The following is a 26,104-nucleotide window of genomic DNA, read 5'->3' as shown; positions in this document are numbered from 1 at the left end:
AACATCAGCGCAAACAACAAAAGAGGGAAATGGTGGGGGGGGGTAGTAAGGGCTTTTTCCAATCCCCCTCCTCTGCTACAGCCTGAGAGGGAAATAAGGCATGACGTGCCCCTCAGGGTCCACGTGTCTCCAGTGGGGAGCAGGCTTGCTCTCCATGGACAGTTTTGGAGCCAGAATTTTGCAGCCCCCTGGATCCTCTCTGTAGTATCCATGGGATACCACCTACCCATCCCAGCCTCTCCTCCCTCTTCCCCCTCCACTCCCACAGGTTGGGACAGCAACTCTTTTTGGCGGAGATCCGGTCGCTCGTCAAGAGTCAGGCAGTGGAGCAAGTCCCAGCCTCCCAGCGAGGCTTGGGCTTTTACTCCAGGATTTTCGCCATTCAGAAAAAGAACCAGGCGGGCCTGAGAGATGTGCTGGTCATTTCCACCCTCAACCTCTCCAAAAATTCAAGATGTTTTCGCCAGCTTTGATAGCAGAGATATTGTGCAAGGGAGACTGGATGCTCCCTGGATCTGAAGAACACACTTCACGATCTGGGCTTTTCTTTCAATCTCAAGAAGTCACAGCTGCAGCCTATGCAGACTGACCTTCTTGGGGCTCATCTGGGACACAGGCTCCGAGAGTTTTTTCCCCACGGAGGACAAGATCACGGCCATCAAGAGGGCTACTGCGCACTTCCTCAGCAGAGAAGTGACATCGGCCTGGTGGTACCAACAACTTCTGGGTCTCATGGCAGTGGTCCTATTGGCCGTCCCCCACACGACTCAGGATGAGGAGAATACAGCCGCACTTTGCGGCTTCATGGAACTAGGAATGGGGTTCTCAGGCAGAGTTGATCATCGTTCCTCATTCTCTTCACCCAGACCTCACATGGTGGTCCAGGGACTGCAACCTGCGGACAGGCAAGCTCTTCCGGGAACCTACCCCGCAGGTCACCATTACTATGGACTCCTCTCTCGAGGGATGGGGGCCACCCTGGACAACCATTGCATCCATGGCACCTGGACCCGGCAGGAGTACCACATCAATTGGCTGGAACTGGAGACTATCTGGCTTGCGCTCGGAGCCTTCCCTCCGATTATCGAGGGCAAGGTCGTCCTCATTCTGACCGACAACTCGACCAGCATGCTCTATGCCAACAAGGAGGGAGGCACCTGGTCCCCTCCACTTTGCAGACTAGTAGTCGGCATGTCGGAATGGGCCCTGGAGAACATCTATCTCAGGGCCGCCCACCTTCCAGGGGAATCCAACCTTGAGGCAGACAGACTCAGCAGACTGGGAACAGAGAATTAAGAGTGGCAGCTAAACAAACTCATTCTGCAGGAGATCTTGAGCAGATGGGACACCTCTGGGTGGACCTCTTTTGCCTCCTCCTGGCACAACTGGTAGTGCCAACAGTTCGCCCCCTGGCAGGGGCAGGGCCCTGGCTCCCTGGGCGACGCCTTTCAGAATCAGTGGAACAGTATGATGGCATACGCTTCCCGCCCACGCCGTAGATACACAGGGTGATATGTAAGATCAAGGAGTCTCGCCAGCTCAGTGTCATTCCGGTAGCTCCATGGTGGCCAGCCAGGCCATGGTTCTCGGAGCTGCTCAGCCTCTTGGAGAGACCTCCCTTTAGTCTTCCGACTGGCCCAGCACATGTTCTGGCGCAGCAGGGGGGCAGGGTCATTCACCCCGTGCCACAGAAACTAGCCCTCACAGCGTGGTTCCTGAGCAGGTCACACTAGGACACCTAAGCCTTTCCCAGGCTAATCTAGAGATCATACAGAGCGCCAGGAGCCAGACTACCAGGGCCCAGTATAAGAGCAAGTGGACCACTGGGCAGACTCTAAGGATATCAACCCCCTTGCATGTACATTGGACGACGTGCTCTCCTTCTCGGCATACCTCGCCCACTCGGGCGTGTAGGTAGACACTTGCCGCACTTACTTGGCAGCCATAGGGGCCTACAGAATCTCAGAGGAAGAGGTCTTCTCCTCTTCCAACCCGATTGTCAAGAAGCATCTAATGGGGCTCGCCAGACTCTACACGCCCATCTAGAGGCCAGACCCGTGTGGGACCTCAATATAGTGTTGGGTGCCCTGGCGCACAAACCATTTGAGCTAATGGCGTTCCCGAACATCAGGCTGGTCACCATTAAGACGGCCTTGCTAGTCGGCCTCTCCTCGGCTCACAGGATCAGCGAAATCCAGGCACTGGTCTCCTCAGAGCCCTATACTACATTTCGCAGAGATAAAGTAGTCCTGCGGACGCACCCTGCGTTCCTACCCAAAGTGCCATCCGCGTTACATCTGAACGAAGAGATAGTGCTGCCTACATTTTTTGCTGAGCCCAAAGACGAGGCACAAAGAGTTCTGCACTGCCTGGATGTCAGGTGTGCCCTGAAATTCTACTTGGACAGGACCAAGGGCTTCCGCAAGTCGGACACACTTCATCACCTTCGGCGGATCAAGACCGGGATATCAGGCCTCCAAGTCCTCCATAGCCCGTTTGATGGTCTTGGCCATCAAAGAAGCTCACGAGGGGCAGCATAAGCCACTGCCGGCCAACATGCATGCTCACGCGGTCAGAGCCAAGGCAACGGCCATCGCGTTCCCTAGCAAGTCCTAAGCAGGGCAGCCGCATGGGCCACCCCTTCGGCTTTCTGCAAGCACTACTGTTTGGATGGCGGCTCTAGATCAAACGCGGCTTTCGGACAGGCGGTTCTTATAAACCTATTTGCTTAAGGAGGGTCTCGTCTCCACCCTGGGGCTACACTCGTTTGTAATCGCCCATGCAGTATGGAGGAAAGTGAACTAAGAGTACGTGAGTCACTACGGTGTGTAACTTATAATGTCTAAACCCAGCAGCAATGGTAGAGTTGGTACTCTTCGCTCATCCACCTCCAACTCCTTCAGGGTCAGCCGCTTCTCCAAGCAACGAGTTGGTGTTAGTGCTCCCTTTTCGGCGGGGCCTCCTTCTGGAACAGCCTCCCTAAAACTTGAGGAGAACCATCTCCGGTTCCGGAAGCACCTTAAAACCTTCCTCTTTGCTTCTGCTTTCTCCCCCGTCTCCTCTCCTGAATTCCTGGTTGAAACTGAGATTGCACTGGTTACCTGGCCACCTTCTGATCTCGGGCCGTGGCCCCGCCAGTTGCGCACCTGCACTGCCTCCCGGCAACCACCACTCTTGGTGACTGTTTCTGTATCCCTAAAGTCCCCCTACCAGCACTTATGTCTGTCCTTACCTTGCACTTGCCCCAGTTGGCCGTATTTGTATTTCTCTATTTATTCTTTTATCCCATGTACTGCACTGTCCCCTCCCCATTTGCGCTTTTCCCCTTGCCCCTTCCTATGCACTTGCGCGATCTGAATGACACTGGGCATAGTAAGATTGTTGTCTGTCTTCCCTTTGTTCCCCCTCCCTTGCCCCACCGCGCCTTGAAACACTTGTGTATAGGCGCGTTATAAATGCCATATCATATCATAACCAAACTCTCTCTCAGGCTGTAGACAAGGTGGGCCCACTAAAATATGCGCAAAGCCAAACAGTCTGCTCATCTAAATACCTGGTACACCTCTAGTCTAAAAAGTTTACGAAAAACTAAGCGAACTGGATAAAAAAAATAACTTCTTTAGTAAACCGAGAAACTTGTCACAACTTCAAACAGCTACCAAAACGCAATTTACCAAACCAAAAGTGACACTAATAATGCAAGAATCGGCCGTGTAAAATGAGGAACTAAATAATGATTTACCTTCCTTAGAGAATAAGAAACACCAGTGACTCCTCAGAAACAATGCACTAAAGATGCCACCTGCTGCTCGAATATCCAAAAAGCACTGCTGGATAAAATCTTGCTCCTTCAAACCAAAATTGAATCCAAAAAACTTAGCCTGCCCTTAATTCCCAATGTTTCGAGCATACTGACACAACTTTGAATCAACTTATCCCATTTCAGTTTGCCCCAGTAACGGTACCTGAAGTGATTAAAATAATTGAAAGCCGAAAACCTCAAACCCTCTAGATGTCAAGGAGATATATGCCCTGCCACCATCATCAAAGATGTGGTCGTGGAGCTTTCCCCTTTCATCACCACATTAATTAACTCATCATCTGAATAAGTACTGTGCCTACAATTCTCAAGGATGCGTGGGTCCTCCCACTAACGAAACCCACACGAGACTCGAACACACCTAGCAACTATCGACCCATAACCACGGTACCTTTCCTTTTAAAACCTCTTGATAGAGTTGCTTACATTCAAATTCAAAAATATCTTGAATCGAATAATCTCCTAGGCCTTCGCCAGTCAAGTTTTAGACCAGGTCCCGGCACAGAATCAGAGCTCATCGACCTCAAAATACAAATGGACCAGTTAAAGGACAAAGGCATCATAGCTCTCCTTCTCCTACTAGACTTATTTGCGTCCTTTGACCTGGTCAACCACAAAGTCTTGTGCAAACATCTCACTTCAGCTGCACACTTCTCCGCTAAAGCCACATCTTGGATCAAATCGTTCCTTTCCAACAGAACAGTGAGAGTCTTTCCTCCGACAGCAACGGCCGACCCGCCACCAGTTCTGTGTGGAGTTCCTCATGGATCTTGCATATCTCCTACTTTGTATAATATTTTTGCAAAGCCAATATTCGACCACCTGGACAGTTTGGGTGTCACCTACCCTAACTATGCAGATGACACCCAAATACTCGTACTCATCTCAAGCTTCTATGATACTGACACTAAACTCTTGAAAGAAATGTATCGAGCCATACACGCTTGGATGGCCATTCATGGCCTTTGTCTGAACAACGACAAAACTGAGATACTAATGATTGGATCCCAAAACCGTTTAAAAAAAATGCCTGAACAATTTAAATCTTTTGTTATTGATAACATTACCATCAAAGTAGCAACAAGAAGTCAAAACTCTGGGACTCTACCTTGACTCGACACTCACTAACCAAACAAATCAATGCTACAGCCACTTCAGTGGCATATAGAGCCAAACTCATCACTGCTTGCAGGCTATGCCTCTCTCCTGACAGTTGTACCACTCTGACTAGAGCCTTGCTATTATCAAGACTGGACTACTGCAATGCCCTGTATATCGGCAGGAGCTGTCTTAACTAAACAAACTTCAAGTACTACAGAACAACGCATTAAGAGCCGCACTTAAAATTCAAAAATCCAACCACATTACTCCCACGAGACAAAAAGTCCTCTGACTTCCAGTGAAGAACAGAATCACCTTTAAAACACTATCTTTAACCCACAGGTGCCTTGCGGACAAAGACCTCAAAAACTTAAACTGCAAGTTCACCAAGAACCAATCCAACATACCCACCAGAGCCTCTCAGGCCAACCAACTAATGGTACATGGATTCAAATTGGAAAGAACAGGGGGTAAACGTTTTCCAGGCCTGGCCTCCAAACTCTGGAATGCCCTGCCTTCAGACCTCAGAACTGAGACAGCTTACTGTGCCTTACGAAAAAAAACGAAATACTTTGCTGTTCTCACAGGAATAATAAGGATTCAAGTTCCAGACCATTGACATATCCTGGGAACCTAGTCTACCCCCCGCATTGTAAATATATGTCCTGCACCATTACTGAACCTCATTCGCTGTTTTTGTACTTTTGCTTTGTATTATAATCTGCCTCCTACTGTATGTATAGTGTTAACAGTTAACAGAAAATGAAACTACCTGTAACTTAATTGTAACCTGTAAATCTGCGCCCAGATACCTTTGGGTTAGGAGCGCTATATAATTAAATACATAAAAAATAAAATGGTCTTCTCTAGGGGAAGAAAACCTAATGCATAAAAATTTTTGTATTATAATTTGTACCTAATGGCTTTTTGTTTACATTGATGATGTGCTCAGACAAGCTGGCGGCAGCAGTATGATTTGTACTGTTGGTGTGATATGTTACTTTTGCATTTAGCGCAAATGGCGACTAAAGAGAGCGTGCGCCCTAAAAAGGCTGTACAACGCAATTTTCTCTTGTTATTTAACCATCTTGTCTTTTGGCCTTCTTCCTGCTTTCCCAGGTCAGGAAATGCCATATATGGTAACCCCTTCCCAGTGAAAGCTGCTGCTTTCCTGGGCAAGTGGCCTTTGTTTGTGTGAGCCAGAGGAGGGTTGGGACTGTCTTGTCCCATTCCACATCCTCTGGCGCCATTAAATCTTGTTCCACGGGTGTGATGACTAGTGGTTGTCCATGATTGGGCAACCCTGGGCTGTTTTAATGTTGCACATCCTTAGCATTGGCGTGCTTGGGATTGCTCCCAGCTTGAATCCTGGATAGAAGGAGGGATCCTGCAGCTAATCAACAGGTCATAGTTAGAACCAATACTTCTACAAAGAACAGCCCACTGGCGACCCGAGGAAGACTCCTGCAGCTGACTGGCATTGACTCCAGTGATTGGCCTGGTGAAACTATCCTTCTCTGCCTCATCTTGGAGGATCCTCATTGTTGCTTGGACTTGTGGGAGCAACCAGTTTCGACCCCTGCACCATTGTGCAGTCTGGTTTCACGCTTCGAAGAGTGGAGGGGAAAGCCCTTTGGTACAGTTAGCCACACACGAGCACTCTATAAATGTACGTTGACACAATATTTTACATTTAAAAAATCTACCCTTTACAATAGACGGGTATCAATATCTACAGTGCATGTTAGTATCCCACCAGACCCATAGAAGAGACAGTCGATTCTCGATCCTAGAGCCTGCCTTTGAAATTCATTGCCCACAACTTCTGAACTTTGGACTCATTTTGGAAAAGTTTAAAAATTATCTTTATGAATAATCAAACATTCCTCCTTACAGAATGTTTCTAGCATGTATGTCAATGGAAAAAAATAACAGCAGTTCAGTTTCCCTTGTTATGGACCTCCCACCTCCCTCGTCACCCCGGGAGGAACTAAGCTCAATATAAATTCATAAAAGCACTAAGTACTTAAGAGTATTATTAAAAAAAGTAATGCGTCTAAGAAATATTCATAATTTAAAGCGTTAGCACATCGTTAAAGTGAGTAAAATGAATAAGCACATTTTGGAGCCTTGAAAGTGTGATAAATGTTTAAACAGAAGTCAATCAATGATATTGTTAAAACTGGTTCCTTTTGCGGCATCTGCAAGCCAGGTCCACTGGAGATGGTTGAATGACAAAAATCTTGCCGACTATCGATTAATTCTTAAGGCAGCCCACGGCACCCAGGTTCCAGCAGACATCCTTGTCTCCCACCACTTCCCAGTGAGTACCATGGGTCCTGGAAGCTTCAGACAGCCCCACAAATCCTGAGGTCACAGCTGTGTTCGCTAGATGGAAAAGGAATAGCCTTAATCAGGATTCCATTGTTTGGAGAGGCAGTGTTTCACTGTCAGAAGAATCCAGTGTCTGCACATCAAGCCACAGGGCTTATTAGGGAAGTCTTATCTTGCCAGCAAGTTTCCAGTTAGTTTCCAGTAAGTCTTAAGCCATCCTCGAATGGCACAGAGTCTCCATAGTTATATGCGCACAGGGTTGGCATTTAGCCCAGACTTCCAGTCAACATCTGTGCACCTTTCAAAGTTTTGATGTCCATCCAATCTGGATTGGTCATATAGATGTTGCTGAAGATGGACCACCACCCAGTGTAAATCAGATTCTGTTCATAAAGGATACCTTTGCAAGCTGTTCCGGGAGCAGAATCGTGAACATTTTTTTTCCTTGTGTTTAAAACGAGACAAACCCAGGTCACAAAGAAATTGGCTGATTTGTAGTCGTTAACAATGCATTGATGGACACTTTGCTCCTGTCCAGATTACGTGGCTACCAATGTTTTAAAAAGGTTACAGTGACGTTTAGCCAAAAGTAAAACACACAGCTGCCATCAACTTGATACTCTACACATTTTTTGGTTGGATGATGACATTCACTGAAGGAGTAAACAGGGCACTCAGAGTGCACATCCATTTGGGAGACTAAGGGCAGCACATCAAAATTCGGTTTCCCTTGGTGCAGGGAAGGAAGAGGTTAATAAGCATTTTTCAGTAGCTCTGCTAAAGCTTTGCTGACTTTTTTAATTCCTCTGCATCTTTCATGGCCTGCAATGGTTACTTTCTCTTTTTGCAAAATGAAACTTGTAGAACTAACTGTTAATAATGGATATGGAATTGGTAAAAAAAAAAAAGAAATTTGGTTGTAAACTATTGTCTTTTCAGCGAAAAGTAGATGGCATAAAAATAGGAAGTACTTTTTGTCAAGCAAGACAAAATCTGGCAAAAAGTTCCTTTGGGATCTCATTCCCCCCCTCACAGTTTGGATTGTGATAACCTATTAAATGTAGAAATCTTGCAACATTTTATTTTTGAGGATATCAACCTGTTATTGTCCCTTAAGGCTTCACTATAAGTTTAGAAATTGCATGTTTCCAATTAGTCTAGGAAAATAGAGCAGCCTTGATGAGCCTTTGGAGTAGCTTACTGTGAAGTATGTGTGACCTTGTTGTTTATCCTTTTTCAGGGTGGAGAAAGAAAAGGCACATGCTGCAGACGAGCAGGCAAAAATTGTGGAAAAAAAGAAAACTGATGAATCGAAGGTACAAACTGATGGTCAAGTAAAGCAACAACGTTTGGCGGCCCAACAGGTGAGAAAAGCTCCTCTCTCCATTGTCCTTTCATAAAACCACTACTGTCCACATTTCTTACTTCTCCAGCAAACTAAGACGTAACACACTTCAATACTTGTGTATACCCATGGACTCTCATGCTGTGTTCACATTCTGTTAAATGTTTTCAACTTTCTTCCACATCTCAAATGAAAGGGCGTGCAGTACAGATAATAGGAACAGTATGGCCCCTCTTGACACCCGTAGTATGAGATGGCAATGCCATCTCCCCTTTAAAAAGAAATAATAAAAAAAACAGATTCTTGTTTCTCTCGGCTTGTGCAAAAAGCTTTTTGCTCCCACCTGTAGCACTTACATAAAAGTAAACCAACTGTAAATGCCTGGTCCACAGTGTACTGTTACTTCTCATCCTGTTTCCTCCATACCTATAGGTGTCTGTCCTATAGCGGCGGGACTGGAACACTTTTGCTCAACACAAAAGTACATTTTCCTTTAAGAAATGTAGGTTACATGGTAGGTTCCTCAATGTGGGCGTGGCTAGCCCTGCAGGTTCCACGTACCGTCTGTTAGGGGAGTTGTCCTAAAGCCCTACTGGTAGTAAGCTAGCCCTGTGGTTTGTATATCCCCCAACTCTGGTATCAGTCTTTACTAGCTCAGGACCTTGGTAGAGTGGCAGAGCAGTCAGGCTTATCTTAAGAGGAAAACCTGAGCTGTAGGTAAGTACACTGAATCTTAGTTAGACATGCACAGCAAATAAGCACTTACACTTATAGTTATATAAAAAGTATATATTTATTATATTTGCACCAGAATCCCTTTAAATACTTAAGAGGTTTATACTAGAACACTTGGGAATACTTGATGATAAACTTCAAAGGGCACTTCAAAGGGCACTTTCACTTTTGTTTGTTCACGGTTACATTTGTAGCAACATTAAAAAGGGAAAAGACAATAGTATTGTATTATTCGATTTTGCGCACTCATGCAGTTCTCAGCGGTTTATACAGTAATGCATTTACTCTGCAAACACGTATAGTAAAGTCACTTAAAGGGAAGAAAATGGTTGGTGTAGCATAAGCTTAGTTCAAGGTTCTGGAGACTGTTTCTTTGCCTATTAAGTCTTTCAAGTCCGAAAACGCAACGCTAGCTAAAGGCAGTTTGGAGAGGGCTTGAAGTCTTGGCAAGCAGCGAATTATGAAGAGTTCCTGTGGATTATTTCCAATTTCTATTGTTATTGAAGCAGCAAGTTAACAAACAAGGGAGACCTTAAAACATACTGAAGAAGGGGACACAAGCAGCGGCTTGGGTTTGAGGTAAGAGGGGGTTGCCCTGGACACCTCTACTTGCACTCCAATGATCTGGATTCTTGGAATCAGGTAAGCAATACCTTTTCCCCCCCCAGTACCTTAGGTTAGAAGAACATTTTCGTGCTGGATGCTCCGCAATCTATGGAAGCGACCTCTGGATTCCTTGGTCTGATTACTGAAGGCAGGATGGGATCTCTCAGCAGCAGTCTCGAGGGAGGACCTGTAGCATGACTTTCAGCAACTTATTGGTTCACTCTGTTGTTTTGGCGCCTTTTCTGCAGCACCAACAAAGGAAATGGATCATCCCTTCAATCTTCTTTGCTTCCTGCACTCTGGTGAGGGGGTCTGGGCGAGTTGGATCGGATCTTTGGAGTGTCCTTCCGGGTTCAGCAATTATTTGAATGTATTCCGCCTTTCCACAACGATGCACTTGAAATGAGCAGCAAGTCTCCTGGTATTGGGGTTCTGCAGCTTTGGAAACTGCTAGGACCTCGGGAGATGGCTTGTTTCAAAGTTAGTCTTGGTGTTGGTTGTCCCCACCAGCCAAAGGGAAGGAGTCGTCCTCGTCTGAGCTCCTCTTGTCACACAGAAAACAGGGTTGGGACAGCAGTGGTCGCCTCACAGTGTTGCAAAGGTTCTGCAGGCGTCTCTGGTCATTTTCTTCTTCGGTTACTTCACCTTCCATTGGTCGACTTGCATTTCACGCCAGAAGCCTCACCTTTTATACAGCTCCAGCACATACTCCTCTGCAATCTCTCTCTGCATTTTACTTAAAGGTGTGTTTGGCTGTCCAATCAGGACAGCCAGACCCCCGCCCTGTGGAAGCTGGACCTATCCAGAGACACTGGCAGACAAAGGACAAGGGGGGTGGAAAACTCCTCCCCACACTTCCTGCCTGCCCAGACACTGTGGAGACTAGGCGGGGATCCCCAAGGTTTCCAGCCAAAGGCAAAACACACACACACTGACCTCCCCCTTCCTGAATGGTCGAAGGGCTAACAAAGAACCACCACCCTGGTAATGGTGAAAAAAGTGGGTACTTGTGTGCTCCTATTGTGCACTACCGCGGATATGGACAGGGCCTTCGTAGTAAAAAAGAACAATAGTTGATAGAACACGTCCACTGCCACCAGCCAAAACTAGGTGATTGTCTATGTGACTAAAAAGTCACAGAAGCAGAGAGAAGAGGGATACTAGGTATCCTTTTGGCACTCCACTGAAGGTGGTGTATGCGCCAATCTCTCAGGCTATACAGTTTTGGGAGAGATACTAAGTATCTCTCTATCCATAGAAACTGTAGTTACTTGAGGATTGTTGGGACAGTTTTTCAGAAGTCCAACTAAGGGCTTAGTAAAACCATTCAACTGAGGCGTTAGACGTCTGCACTCTTAGTATAATATAAGGCTATATCACCTGAATTCAGGGTAGCCTAGACAGAGCAGCCAGACTTATATTAGGAGGGAGTGAGGGCTGTAGAATCAGTACAAATGAAATTGTAATACAAATTGCCCAAAGAAACACTGAAACCCTATGTATTGTAAAAAGAATTTGTTTTTTTTAAATACAAGCAAGCCCAGATAAATCTTGTGGAAATGAGTACTATCACATTATATATAACCACAATTATAAAAACACAACACTATGCTCGAAGGTACACAGACCAAATTATATAACCTAATTTGTAACACTTAACAGGAGTTCTAGGGAAGTCAAACCCAATAGTTACTTTTAGTAATACAGGATAGTAGACCCTAGCAGTTGTACCGTGACGCTCAGCAAGACATCACATAGTAATTTCAACTGGACAATATACTTTACTGTTCCTAGAATAAGTGTCACTATTCTGCAAACACCTTTAACTCCTTTTGGGATAACACAGTTATAATAAAGGTACGTAAACCCTTTTGATGTAATATTCAATTACCAATGCTTTTCAGTTGATAGACTAAGGGAAACAATAACTCTAACTTATTTTAGGATAACACAGTTAATACTCAAGGTAAGTAAGACCTATACTTTTTTTGCAGGAGCTATCCGCAACTTAAAGGCAGGTGTAAACCTAAGACTTTTTGTGTCTGTCTAAAACAGACCAGGGAAAGCACAACCCAATGTTACTCTTTATGTAGGACTCAAGGTTATTCTAGGTAGGTAAAACCTAAGGCAGACTTATTCTGGACAGGCTAACGGCAAGTTAGGGCAAGCAAAACCCAGTTGGGGACGCTCATACATTTATCCCAACAGGAATAGTGAAGTGAAAGCAACATCATTACTTTTGGGAAGAGGCCACTACCAAATCACAGGTGAGTAATATATCCTTAAATTAACTTTGTTAGAATTGTGAAACAGTGTCTAAGGAAAGAAAGATGTTACATATACTTCTAATGTAAGTAAAACAATCTTATTTCTCCATCATGGGGTCTGGCATGGATTCACATGCTCATGAATATTCCCAGTCATCGGGCTGGGAATCCTCGGTAAAAGAAAAAAGTTTGTTTCATTTCTAAACGGTCTTTCTCCTATAAACCAATCACTGAGCTCTGGGTCATACAGCCCCAGCCAATGACTGCCCTCTGCTTAGCCCCTCCTCTGGCAGCCATCTTCTGATTTTTACCGCACGTTCAAGTGCTGGGTTTCCTTGCATTTTGCTCTTCGAGCTTTGTGTTTTTTTCTACTATTTTCTTTTCCTGCATTTTTTGGTAGGAAAACTGTTTTCGGTTCAATCAAGCCTGTGTGCTCCATCGCTTATCCTTCCGATTAACGGGGACCTGTTTTTCGGCACCTTTGATGACCCCTTAAGGGCAGAAATCGTCTAGTGTTTCTTCTTGGAAGCTTCCAGAATTTCATCAAGCCTACACCACGCCGGATAATGTCAGAGAAGGACGGCGCTTTCCTGTGCACCAGCTACGGTTTGCAGAATTTTTCACGGATGACCAGCATTCCCATTGCCTGTATTGTCTACACCCGACGCATAAAGAAGATTGTGAGATCTGCCTTGGCTTCTCTAAGCGCACGATGAAGGATCGACATGTCTGGTTGGGTGATTTACAGGGGCATGCCTCTTCCAGATCCAGCATCCTTAACGCTCTTCGAAGTCCTTTCAGGGCGTTCCGTCCGTGGGGGCCCAAAACAAGGCCAAGCACTGCAAGTCTGCTTCCATCAGGGTAGCTGCGCAAGTGGGTCCCGCGACGATCAGGGCACGTTCATCGTCTGTCTGCCTCGATCTCCAGCCACCGCTCCAGCTCTTCTCCAAGAGAAAGTCAGCTACCCTGGGGAAGCTGCGGGAGACACTGGAGAAGACCAAGCAGGACAAATTGTCCTCCTCGATCGAGTTGGTGCTGGCCTGCCTTTCGATGGCAAAAGGGGCTGACCCAGTCGAGGGTGCCCCAGTGGTTGCCAGAGTGGCTCTTCCTCCCTGGCGGGAGGCTTCATCCAAACCAGTAGAAAAGACTCCGACGAAGAGGATGCCGGACCTTAGCCCGAGACCGACCACTCAGAACCCGAAGAAGGGTTTGGTGTGGGGCGCCGAAGAACTCCAAGGCACAGACATTTCTTAATCCGACGAGGCGATCCTTTCCGTCCACACCATCCAAGGTGGCGACGATGGGAACATTGGGGGGGACGCCCGACGGAGGCGACGAGGACAATGTCGACGATGACATGGGTGCTGGGCCAAGCGACCCGGTCACCCAGGTGCCTCCTAGTGACCTCTATCACAGGATATCCTCTCGCCTCTCCACACTCTGGTGTCGGAGATTCAGAGTAGGATGCTGGCGGCACCACTAGCGTTGACCCCGTTGACACCGGGGCAACCACCACCGCGAAGAAGAGAAGGATAATCACGGCGACAACAGACAGACTGTCCAGCATCACTGATGCCGAGAATTTCTCCACCCGACGACGTGGGATCTTTCCATTCCATGATCGCCTGTGCATCGGAGCATTTCCAGCTCACCCCAAAGAGAAAAAGGAGGGCTTCCTGTACCAGTGCCGGGAGGTGAAGAGGAAGACATCCTGTCGGTCCCGCTCCTGACCGACGTCTGGAATGAGGGGCTGGCTCTGCTGAGGAACCCTGCATAAGCCCCAGCGTAGAGAGGCCGAATTGAAAAGACATACCGGGTGCCGTAGTCTGCGCCCAAGTGTCTGCAGTCTCAGCCGTCACCGGACTCGGTGGCCACCAGGAACAAATCGTCAAGTTAGTTGTCTTCTTAATCTGCACCTTCGGGCAACGAGGGGAAGAAATTGGATTCCGTGGGTAGAAAGGTAATCTACTCGGCCATGACACCGGTCAAGGCGGCCAACGCCTTAGCGATTGTGGCCAGATACTACTGGGAGCTTTGGTACAAGATGGCTCCAATCCTGGATTTCCTTCCTGATGACAAACTGGTCGAGGCTTTGGAGATCCTCGAGGAAGGCGAGGTGGTGTTGGACCACGCCATCACAGTGGACTTGGACATTGCAGATGGGAAACAGGGTTTGCATTCGCCGCCGTGGCTGGCTCAAGGCCACCAACTTTAGACAGGTGTTCCAGACGAGGGTCCTGCCGTTAGATAGACAACCTGTTCGGGAAGGCCCTCGATGAATCCATCCAGGCCATCAAGACCGACACACAGGCCGTGCCTTGGGCACACTGCAAAAACACTGGCCATCCTTTCGTTCCTCCGGAGGCAAGTCTAGCAGGTCTTTGAATGGTTTCGGCAAGGGCTCATCCTCTTACCGCCAACCCTCCCGTTCTTCGACCCAGGAAGTCAACAGGGGTTGCTCCAAGGCCTTCGGAGGTGGCCGCCGTCATCAAGGCACCCAGGGCGGTGCGCCGACCTCCAAGCAGGACTGAACCGGCCAAGACGTCCGGCCCCCACCAATGCACCCCGGTCGGAGGCTGGCTGGTGAACTTACTCAGCGTGTGGGAGACCATCTCCACCGATCGATGGGTGCTGGACGCTCTCGCCCACGGACACATTTTAGAATTACAACTGAAGTGTCCACGAATACTGCTGGTGGCCCGACAGGAACAACACATCCCTCAGCTGCTGCAGCAAGTTTGGGCCATGTTAAGAAAAGGGGCGATACAGCTGGTTCCAAAGCGACTCCGGGACTCCAGAGTTTACTCAAGGTACCTTCTCGTATGAAAGAAGACCAGTGGCTGGAGGCCCATTCTCGACCTATGACGACTCAACAAGTACATAAAGTCCCTGAAGTTCTGGATGGTCACGGTGCAGCATGTGCTCGACCAGCTGGAGGCGGGAGACTTTCTGTCATCGTTGGATCTAGAGGACGTGTACTTCCACATCTCCATACACAAAGGGCATTGCAAGTTTCTGCGCTTTGTTGTACAAGGGAAGCATTACCATTTCAAGGCTCTCCCCTTCGGACTGAAGTCAGCGCCCAGCGTCTTCACCAAGTACCTGGCTCCAGTGGCGGTCCATCTACGACTACAGGGGATTCATGTGTATCCTTACCTGGACGACTGGCTCATCCGGGCCAACTCAAGGGCCATTGCCGTTGTTAGGGAGAATTCTCAGAAATGTGCTAATTCCCTTCTACCTTAGATATATTTTTTGTGTGATTTAGACTGTTTCTTTTGACTTTGGAGTCTGACAAACTCCATAGGCATCATCTTTACATTGTGACACAAAGCACCTTCAGTGCAGTGACACAGGGAAGTCTGTTAGATTTCCCAAAGGTTTAAATACCTTTTCTTGGTGAAACTAATGTTTCCAAGAGCAGTGAAGTGAAATTGACTTTACTTACACTTGTAACTTTCTAGACCCAGCACACACTATCTTACACTAGAGTCTGGAGGGGTTACTTAGTATCCCCTTTGTCTAGTCTCTCATGTAACTTTTTTGTTACCCTTTCCTCGATGAATGGCTGGTGGCAGTGGTTTATTTTTAACTACAGTGGTGTGCATTTACAGTGGGCTGTGTTCGCAGCTGCAGTAAAGCACCCAAGGGTGCCATTTTTGTCAAAATGGCCCCGGTCTTCTTTTTTCGCCATTTCTTTGTGGAAAGGTCCTTGAGATTTACTCTGTGCCAAACCATGTATGGTCCCTCTGTTTGTTTTGTCTTTGGCTGGATTCACGAGTGAAGGAATGCACTCTTAGGTGATTGGTCAGCTGGCTGTCGGGCAAGAACAGCCACCCTGATGGGTGACTGACAGCTAGGCTGGAATGAATGGGAGAAACCTGCATAAAAGGCGAGGCTTTTTGGCTTGGAAAGCAGAGTAAACCACTGGACGAAGGAATCCGAAGGAGAACGTGAACAAGACACCTGCTGCACCTCCTGGACCGTTGGTTTGCCCTGTGAAGCCCTGCTGATGTGCTGAAACTCCATTTTCTTTTCGACTAGAAAAGCCCAACTCCAAAGTATTGCGGCTGGACATCCTCACAGAGCTGGTTGAAATTCCACTGCAGTTGCTGCTGGAACCGAATAGCCAGGGAGTGGAACACCAGATTATGTGTGTTGCTTCTAAGCTGGCCAAGAGCTCCAAGAAGATCCTCCGGACTCCCAGGAAGCAGCACTGACCGAGCCTAAGCCACCTAAACAGAGTGCTGGACCCCAGATGCAAGGTGCAAGGAAAGCCCACCTCCACAGCCAGGAACCGCGGTGTTGCTATTTGCAGTAGACGCCAGGAGCTGAAACACCTTCCCATTGCAGTGCAGGAGTCCCCAGAAGTCCTACCTCTTGTCCCCACAACTGAGGCCCAGGAACACCAGTATCTGCAGAGCTGCGCAGAAACTGAAGCCATCTGCTTTACTTTTCTTCAACCTAAAGGTACTGTACAGTCTAAGAGAGCTTACCTCTTGTTGTGTAACCTCACTTGTCCTCGTTGGAGACTTGTCTTGGTTGCATCTGTAGAGTTGCTGTCAGCTTCTTTCCTTCACAAGCCTAATCAGCATGTGTCCCTACTTTGATTTCTTCTTTTCTTCAAAGACTTCTAAAACATTGTGCAGACTTTTTTCTTACCTGCAAGAAGTGCTTCAGTTCACCTTGACTTTTGCTAACTTAACATTTGCTGGCCTGGCTCCCTGAACGACTCTTCTCTCCTCTGCTTATGTGTTGTGTCTTCCTTCCAGGAAGTGTTTAACTCACTTTGCATTGGGGGGTTATTTTTAAAGTACTTACCTGCTTAAGGATAATTGTGTGAATACTTGTCTTATTCTGAAACCTCTTTTCTTTGACACTCCTTTGTAGAGTTTTCTAAATACAACAGTGATATATTAACGTACCCAGCACCCTAACTATTGAAGTCACCTGAGGGTGTCTGTGGGCCATCCCCAAAGTGTACTTACTGATTTAGATATATTAAGAGAGCGTATTTTGGAGTATTTTTGTGTGTTACTATTCTATTGCCCCCTTCTGAAGAAGGCTTATTCTGACTGTTGAATTAACAATTGTTTAATCAAGAAACCTTGTGTGTAAGAATTTATTCGAATACTTGTCACTATTAATCTCTGTGTAGCTCCCCTACAGCTCACATTGACCGCTCTTGAGATAAGCCTGGCTGCTCAACACACTACCAACATGTGTAGTACAGACTTATACCAAAGGTTGAGTTCAGGAGTTCAGGGTTGTTGTAGTGCACCCACGTCCGTCGGGTAACACAGGATGTCGTCTGCGAACAGAGAGAGCTTAAAGTCTTAAAATACCACAATGGATTCCTGCAATAGTCTGGCTGTTCCTTATTGCAATGGCCAGGGGCTCCATTGCATAGCTCTCAATCATTTGTGTAGCAAAGGCGGGTGAAAACACCCGATTGTGTTTTTGGTGGGTGAAAGGCCCATTGAAATGAATGGGCGTGCAGGAGGCTTGGCGGGTGATTCAGCGCTTTACAAGGCGGGTGACACCCGCCAAAAGCGTGTGAGTTGAGAGCTATGTCCATTGTGAGGGTGTATATCAGGGGGGGAAATGACAGCCCTGCCTAGTTCCTCTAGTCAGGTGGAAGGGGGCAGATGTAATACCATTGACAGCCACCCTGGCTACCGGTTCATTGTAAGGCGCTGAGACCCATTGCCGAAAGTTGCTACCAAACCCCTTCTTTTGCAGGACCGTCCCCATAGAGTTCATTCTATCTTGTAATCTATCCGAAACAAGTTGGAATTCCTCCTTTTGTTTTGTGCCTTATACATTAAGTTGATAGATTTTATTATATTGTCTGATCCCTGGCGGCCAGGGATAACTCCCACTTGATCCCCGTTGATTAGAGACTTTACATGATGGAGTCTATTGGCTAGGACCTTCGCCATGATCTTTACGTCCGTATTCAGCACTAAAATAGTGCGGAAGGATCTTTGCCTTCCTTCGGGATAACGACTATGAGAGCTGAAAGCATGGATCTCGGGAGGATCCCGATACCAAAGCATTATTAAACAGTTTGGCCAAGAAGGAGCCCAGAGTGGAGAGAAACATTTGAAAGAATATAACTGTGAAGCCATCTTCCCCCGGCGATGTGCCCCCAATCATTTTACCGATGGTATCAAGGACCTCCTCCTCAGTGAATGGGGATTCCAACACAGCTGCTTTGTCTGAGGGGATAACCTTGGTATAGGGAGGACGTCAAGGAATTGGTAGATGTGGGAACCTTCTTCAGTGAACTTTGACGTACTTAGGAAATTCGGCAGCTATCTGGGCATAATTTAGGAGTTATTCTCCACTTGCTGGTTGGATTGCTGCAACCCTTCTACAGTTTCTTTGCTCCCTTAGCCTCCAAGGCAGAATTTTGTCGGCTTGTTCCCCCTTCGCCATGTATTTTTGTTTGAGAAATGCCAATTTACTCTCCGTTTGGTGGATCAGTAGGACCTTCAATTAAGCTCTGTATTTCTGCAGTTTCTCCAGATCTCCAGGAAGCATTTGGGGCCTCAGTTTCCCCCTGGCTGCAGTTTATCTATCTTGCCCCTCAGTGGCAATTCCTGCGCTGCGGCTTCTCTTTTCTTTGGCTCCCATTCCCATCAGGACTCCTCAAATTGTTGCCTTAAATGCCTCCCATACTCCCGGTGCCCCCACCTCGCCATTGTCCTTAAAGTGGAAAAACTCTATAATCGATTCCAGCAGTGTCTGGTCCAGTTCCTTGTCTTTTTAACAAGAGGGCATTGCAGGACCATTTATTGTTGTTTTTCTGAGAACCAATCCCCCATTCTGACTCTGACCATGGGATGGACTCTGTGGTTGACTCAAACTCCGTTTTTTTAGAGGGCTCTTGATTAGTAGGTAGTCTATCCTTGAGAATGTGTCATGCACTTTAGAATAGTAAATGTATCGGGAGGGTCACGCCCCTTCACCTGAGAAAGAGATTCCACCACCCTCAGGTCTGTATTGGTTTGTTAGAAACAGAGCGCCCTTTTATACTGCACACAGGTAGTGGCCTGTGTGGTCGCCCTTTTCCTATCCGTGTCTGCGTCAAGGACCATGTTAAAGTCACCCCCTATAATCAAGCACCCTTTAACGAATGATTGGATTTTGCCCTTCATAGAGACCCATAACTGGTCTTGTCCATCGTTTGGACAGTGTACTGAGACGAGGGTAATCATATTGCCCTTCACCTCCCCCTTGACTATTACGAATTGACTGTTGGGGTCATTGGATTCCGCCTATGGGATTTAGCTTGCTAGCCACCACTATTATGACACTTTTTTTTTCTTCTTTTTTTTTCTTCTTTTTTTTTTACTGGTTAGATGCGTAAAAGACCCCCACTATAGTTTTGGCTATTCGGGCTGGTTCCTTCCCGCTCTGCCAGTGTGTCTCTTGCAGAATCATGTCTAGCCTCGATCTGTGAATTGTACATGTTAGGGATCTCTTGCTTGTGGAGTTTAAACCTCTGACGTTCAAAGAGCCCAGTGCCATTGATCAAGATGCTTTCGACATCCTAGACTGAATTTGGATCAAATAACCTCTTTTCAGGATCGCCCGACATACGAACTTGTGTCGTAAACCCAACATTGTCGACTAATACGGTCTCAACCTTGTGTGGAGTGCTCATAAACTAGCAGAAAACCATGGTAAAACCCTTGTAATAAATCCCCCCCTGCAACTTCCCGACCACCTCCACCCCCAATGTCATCTGGACTTCTGGTGACATCTTGGATGTCGAAGGGCCAGACCACCATTTGCACCCACCCCCACACCGGCCCTGTGTCACTGCAATACGACCACTAACCCCTCTTCAGAAAACCCCCTCTTGTATGGTCAACTTAGCACTCTGATTCTATGAACTTATAGAGTAACCACTAGTCCCCCCATATTTAGAAAGAACACCAGATTACTCTATAGTGCTACCAATGTGTAACCTCACCCTCTAAGGATTGTGGGGGACATGCCGGGTTCAGTTTCTTGAATTTGTGAAGCTCTTTGACCCAGTGTCCGTCTATGGTGCCTTTGTTCTTTGAGGCCGTACTCTGCGAACCTTCAGGGCCCACCACGGCAGCCAGCGGGGCGGCCTCTCCAAGCACATCATGCGTCACTCTGTTGATATCATCGTCTGTGACCTGGTTATATTTGTACCCCTCGAACTCAAGGCTAGAGGGAAAAGGAACCCCCATCTGTATCGCACCCCCTTTGTTGTGAGCCATTTTGTCAAGGGGGTGCAGTGTCTTCTGCGAGATGGGGGTGAAGGATTACAGTTCCTGGTATATCGAAATTTGGGAGGATCCCCAGGCCACCGGGCCCCTCTTTCTCGCCATGTCCAGTATTTTTGCCTTTTCTGTGTAATAGTGGAATTTAGCCAACGCTGACCTTGGTCCACGGGCAATGCCTCCTGCTATGTGTGCTCTGACGATTGTGGGTTGGGTGGTATTGTCATCAATAAAGACTTTCCTAGTGACTTCGTTGATGGCTTTAATTTTGTCACCTTGCATTTCTCCCTCGCTTTCTAGAAATCCAAAGAACCACAGGTTGTATAGATGTTCTCGATTTTCGATGTCCATTTTCAATGCACTCTGCTCCTCCCTCCTGTCCAGCTCTGAGATTTTCACGTCAAACTGGATCTCCAGTATGTCGATGGAGGATTGGTTTGCCTCCCGGCACTGGTTTCTATCGTCCATATTGTCTACCTTTTTGTCAAGCCCATCAAGCCTCTTGCCAATGTCCGCTCTGAAGTCCCTTATTTCCTCGAGCAGGGCTGCCATGTCCTTCCTCAGGGATTGGGTGTCCCCCATGCTGTGTGATGGCGATGAGGGAATTGGCACTCGAGGTTGCTGGGGTCCTGATTCGTAATAGAATTTTTGAAGTGCTGGTGACCAACCCATGGGTGGAGGGCTTCCCAGGGAAGATTATAGGGGCAGGAGGTTGGCCGTACCAGGGCAACTGGGCACCTGCTTAAGACGAGGACCCCGATTCCGGCAGGTAAAGTAGCTCTGGGGTCAAGGGCTTCTTGTGGTCGGAGAGGGATACAGATCTCCCCCTGGGGCCGGAGGCACCCGGACCTCCCTGCGGCAGAACTGTTGCACTAATGTTGGACCGTGGGGAGGATGGCTCAAGGGAGCGACTCTCAGCCAGCCCCCCTCACCCCCGAGCTCCGGGTCCCACCCGTGCTCAGTGTTTCTTGCTGAAGGCCGCAGCAACAGGGAGGATGGCTCAACTCCCAGGACTCCTCAGGTATGGGCCAGGAATCCTGATTATCCCAGGTGGTGGTGAGGGGTGGACTGAAGTGATACGAGGGCGCAGTCCGTGTATCTTCCAGTGGGCCTCCTGGCAGGGAGACCCTCCTCCTCCTGGGAGTGGGTGAGGGTAGCAGGGAGGCTCGGTGGCAATTTCTTGTCACTACTTCCTTCTCTTCACTCCTCTCTCCACTCTCACTTCCTCTCACTCTTTTCTTCCTTTTCTTTCCCACTCTCTTCACCCTGGGGGCCTCTGTGGTGGGGTGGGGGGGCGTTCCTCCTTTCCCCCACACCCCAAGGCTGTACCAGTCAGCCACTAAAGTCCTCCTACTGGTGACTCTCCCCCTTGTGAGCACAGTGAGGGGGCTCCCCCACTTCACCCTGGCGGGGGCCCGAGGTCACTCCGGCCACCACTCCTGGGTGCCCCCACTCCCTTGGGGACAGAGGACGTCTTGTGTTCTGGGGCATGGAGGCCGGCAAAGGCGCCACACATCTGGCTCCGCTCCTCACCTCTTCACTGGCAGTTTCAGCAGGTCCCCCTCCGGCTCTCTAACACTGCAGGTGGTGGGTTTTTGGGCCGCTGAACGACAACCGTAGCTCCTCCGCCTGATGGGCCCACTTAGAGGCTATGCCTCTGGTATGCTGCTTGTAGAGCCTGCGGCCGGATTGGCAGCGGGTCTCCTCCACATTCCTTCTCCGTTGGTTGAAACTCAGCCAGTTGTTATCCCTGAAGCTCGGGGGAAAGCCTGCGAGGGGCTGTCTGCTATAGCACACATGGGGAGGGGGGAACTGGTACTGCTGGTGGGGCCTCAAGACCCAGAACAAGCCCGTTGATGAGCGACGTAGAATTGTTAGTTCATCTCTGCGCCCCCTGGTGGCCTGGCAGAACAATTTTAAGGTAAGTAATAACTTTTGTAACTGTTCACTCTCAGATTAGATTTAGTTACCAACCAACTTCTTTTGCAGGTTAGCAACTTTTAAAAACCTATTCTCTGTTCTATGCAAAAATCCCAATCCTTAGAAGCCTTTCCCTTATTATTGGAGCATGATTGTTCAGTGGCAGAAGGGGGGTCACTAGAGTCTAGTGTCCAACAGGCAGGTCAGGATAGGTTCTTAAGTAGCAAAGTCAGAGTTCCTTAGGAAGACTGATAGAGCAAGTAAGTTCTTTACTTCTAGAGTTAGTTGAGGGTCCAGGGGCTTCAGAGAAGACACCCTAGGAGGATTCCAGCAGGGGCCTAGGTGCACTGGACGAGAGGACCCCCCCCCAATCACAGAAAACACCCCAAAACTGCACAGGAATTACAAGAGACTTAAGGTAAGTAAATACCCGAGCCTGCACAGTACCTCAGCACAGAAGATTTTGCAGCTGAAATGCTTTCATCAAGAAGACAGAAGACAGGACACGAGATGGACTTTTGCAGCAAAGTTCATGGGGAAGGCTCTAGGCAAGGTTTTCCTCATGGCTGGATGCGTCTCTGTGGATTTGGCGCCTTTTTCAGGAGCACAGAAGATGGAATATAGCTGGTCGGATTCCCGTTGTTTGCAAGGTCCAGTACTCTGGTGAGCGGACTTTCTGGACTGGAATCTTGCCTCTGGAGATCCAGCCGGATGTCCATGAAGTTTCAGCGAGATTCGGAATTCAGAAGACTGTGCACCTTAAAATGTCTCGAGATCCTAGTGTATTAGGGTATTGCAGCCATGCAATTTCGCAGCACGGTGTGGGTCTCACCAGGCTCTGGGTAAGGGGTATCGCTTTCGAAGTCCCCAGGTCGATTGGAAGGAAGGGTAACAGGCTCCCCGGTCACTGGAAATAGTTTCTGCTGCAAATTTTTCATCTTCCTCTTCGGGTTTGGTTCCCATGGTTTTGATGCTGGAAATGCACTGGGAGGAGGGGACAGTTTATCCATGTCCTTGTCCTGTACTCCCTTGTGTGTGTTCTGTGTTTACTGCACAGAGTCCAGTTGGGGACCTTTTTGGTCATGGCCAACAGAGACCCTTGGGATACCCTTATGGCACCCATGGGTGGGGGTACAACCATTACCCCTAATGTATGTTTTTGGGCACCTGTGTGTTGCCCACAGAGCAGTTTATGGGCTGGTGGCAGCTCCAAGCTGCATTTAACAGGTGCTCTGAGTATCCTCCAATTTGGGATACCCAAGCCCTGCCATAGAAATCAGTTGAATGCCGATAGAAGGAAAGATGTCCCTGTGGCCTCTTGGTTTTTATTGCCTGTTAGCTTGTTTTCCCAAAGTCCTGAGAAGCCCTGACTCTGTCCCTTTCCCCGCCTGGTTGTTGGGTGGAAGAACCATATGATATTGTGGGGAAGTCCAGGCCAGACTGGCTGCAGCCTTTCCAGTGACTGTATGTTTTGGGTAAAACCTTGGGGTGGGACCTAGGTGAATAGAGTGTGAGACTAATATGCATTCTATGTTATGGGTGTCTGGTTTCTGTGTGTGACACAATGAACGAGACAGCCCTACCTGAAACTAGCATGAATGCAATGTGGTGTGCTGAAAGGCTGGGTGGTTGCCCCAATCCACATTCCTTGTTATTGGTGTCTGGGTGGAAGTGAATAGCCTAAATGCCTGTGAGTCCGATTGGCTGCCTGCCTGCATGAATACCCTTCTGTGTGATTGGCTGACTTGGCCGAGGCAGAGTGAATGAGTGACCGATGTGTATATCTGGTGGCCTCTCACTTAACAATTTGTTCAGAAGCTGAAGTTGAAATTTATCCTTGAAGCCCAGCTAGAAGAAGAATTGCTGCTGCTTTCCTTTGACGAAGTCTAAAAGCTCCCGAGGACTGATCCAAGAGAGGACCTGGCTAGGAGACCTGTTCCAAGCTATGAGGGACCATTGAGCTAAAGCTGACCTTTATCGAGGCACCCTGGAAGCCAATCCCGAAAGGTTGTCGACTGGAGACTGGGTCTGCCGAGAATCTTAAAGTAAAGCGGCAGGACATCGACCCATCAGTCCATTGGCGTCGACCGGGGTTCGGAGGATTTCCGTAACCGCTGGAAGCCTGTCAAGTTGTCCAGAAGCAGGGACAGCTTGACGCCGTTCTGCTCGACGACCGGAGCCGCAACGCTCTACCTTTGCCTAAGAAAATTTGAACAAAGGGCTCCCTTGCCATCGACCGCTTTGTTCTGCAGGAGAAAGTCGCGGTCGTCTGCTACCGAGGACACACTGCCTGTGGGTTTCCCGCCACCAGAAGCCGACAAAGACGTCCCGAGGACACTGACAGGGCAGAGGACCGCCGAAGCATCTCTCGACACCCGCTGCTAGGCCTACATCCTTCACGGAGTCTTCTTTGCAGCACCGAACACTTTGCATCGAGGTGGAAGGCACGCCTCATCTTCTTTGAACTTCCACATACGATTGTCGAAGAGCACTGCAAAGTTTGAAGCTGCTCTCTCGGCGCCAGTGTTCACTTTTCTTCGAGGATCTCAACACCCTGTGGCTCTTGCTGTAAAAGAAATCCACTCTCGATGGATCCGACCACAAACCGTTGAAGAAACTCTTCCAAACAAGGTACATTGGGGTGGTTGAACTTTTTTAATCAGGAAATAAGACTGATTAAACATTTATTGACTGGGCTTGTTAACACTTTTATTACAAGTTGCCCAGGTGGGGAAATCCTCACTTAGAATTGTGTCTTAGTATCTAAAGAAGCATTCTGCCATTGTTTAACCTAACGTGCCTTCCTTCCTATGATCTATGCTGTTACAAATTGCTGCTTGATTTGTATGCCTTTAAGACTGTCAGCAGTTGATGTAGTTAAAGGAATCTATAGCCAAGTGTGGTACCACATAGATATTGTATATATTTGTGATATTAGAATTGCCAGAGTACAAAGTGTTATTAATTGTGTATATGTCTCTGAACCATATTTTTATATGAAGAACTGTGTTAGCACATAACATACTATGTGGACATTCCTTTGTGGGGGCTTGGCGACTCGCTGTACTTAGGAACCAGCCTGCATCACCTCTTGAGAGCTTAAGCCTTGGTTGCTCGTCCAAGCTACCCTATAGAGAACATTGGCTGGGGTGTTCTGTGCCTCTACTCTGCCATATAGAGGGCCGATGTACAGATACCCCCTCTAGTCTTTACAGTGGTCGACTACCTCTTCAGCTTCCAGGTTCAGACTTTTATGCCGGGACCAGCCAATCAAACAGCCCTGCAACATTCAAACTTGTGGGGTTGGCAATCCTTTCCGAACAGCCAGCCTCCCAGTTTGAACTGGAATCTCGCACTCAGTATAGAAGACAAAGGGCTGCAGAGCTTTGGACTCCTCCCTCGCTTCCTTCCCTCCCTCCCACACGCGCACGGAGTCCACCTGGATGTCAGGGGAAGGAACAAGAAAGGACAAGGAACACTAAAATGGAGCAAAAACAAGACTGGGGCCATATTTGTAAAATGAGCACCCTTGGGTGCCTTTACCGAGGCTGTGCAAACAGCCCGCTGTAAAGGTGCACCAAATGGATAAAAAGTTCCCTGCCACCAGCCATTAAAAGTACGTTTGTCCTAAGATAAATGTTACAGAGTATCCCCTTTCTCATTTTAAATGTATCTCCCCAGCACTCCACATAAGGTGGGGGTGCTGGTCTCA

General features: G+C 47.9%; 1 protein-coding gene across 6 annotated transcripts in view; it reads left to right on the top strand.

The window, feature by feature from the left end:
• BPTF (bromodomain PHD finger transcription factor) overlaps positions 1–26,104 on the top strand; it is a 2,119,711-nt gene that overhangs the window by 996,007 nt on the left and 1,097,600 nt on the right. For all 6 annotated transcript variants that reach the window (XM_069655028.1, XM_069655026.1, XM_069655024.1 and 3 more), the window contains exon 17: positions 8,496–8,619. In XM_069655028.1, the coding sequence (XP_069511129.1) occupies positions 8,496–8,619 (124 nt within the window). The remainder of the gene's footprint in view (positions 1–8,495; positions 8,620–26,104) is intronic.

This window comes from Ambystoma mexicanum, chromosome 3q (genome assembly GCF_040938575.1).
Source record: "Ambystoma mexicanum isolate Mex_15411 chromosome 3q, UKY_AmexF1_1, whole genome shotgun sequence".
Classification (NCBI taxonomy): Eukaryota; Metazoa; Chordata; class Amphibia; order Caudata; family Ambystomatidae; genus Ambystoma; species Ambystoma mexicanum.
The sequence above is the reverse complement of the archived record's forward strand: the minus strand, read 5'-3'. Positions and strand labels throughout refer to the sequence as shown.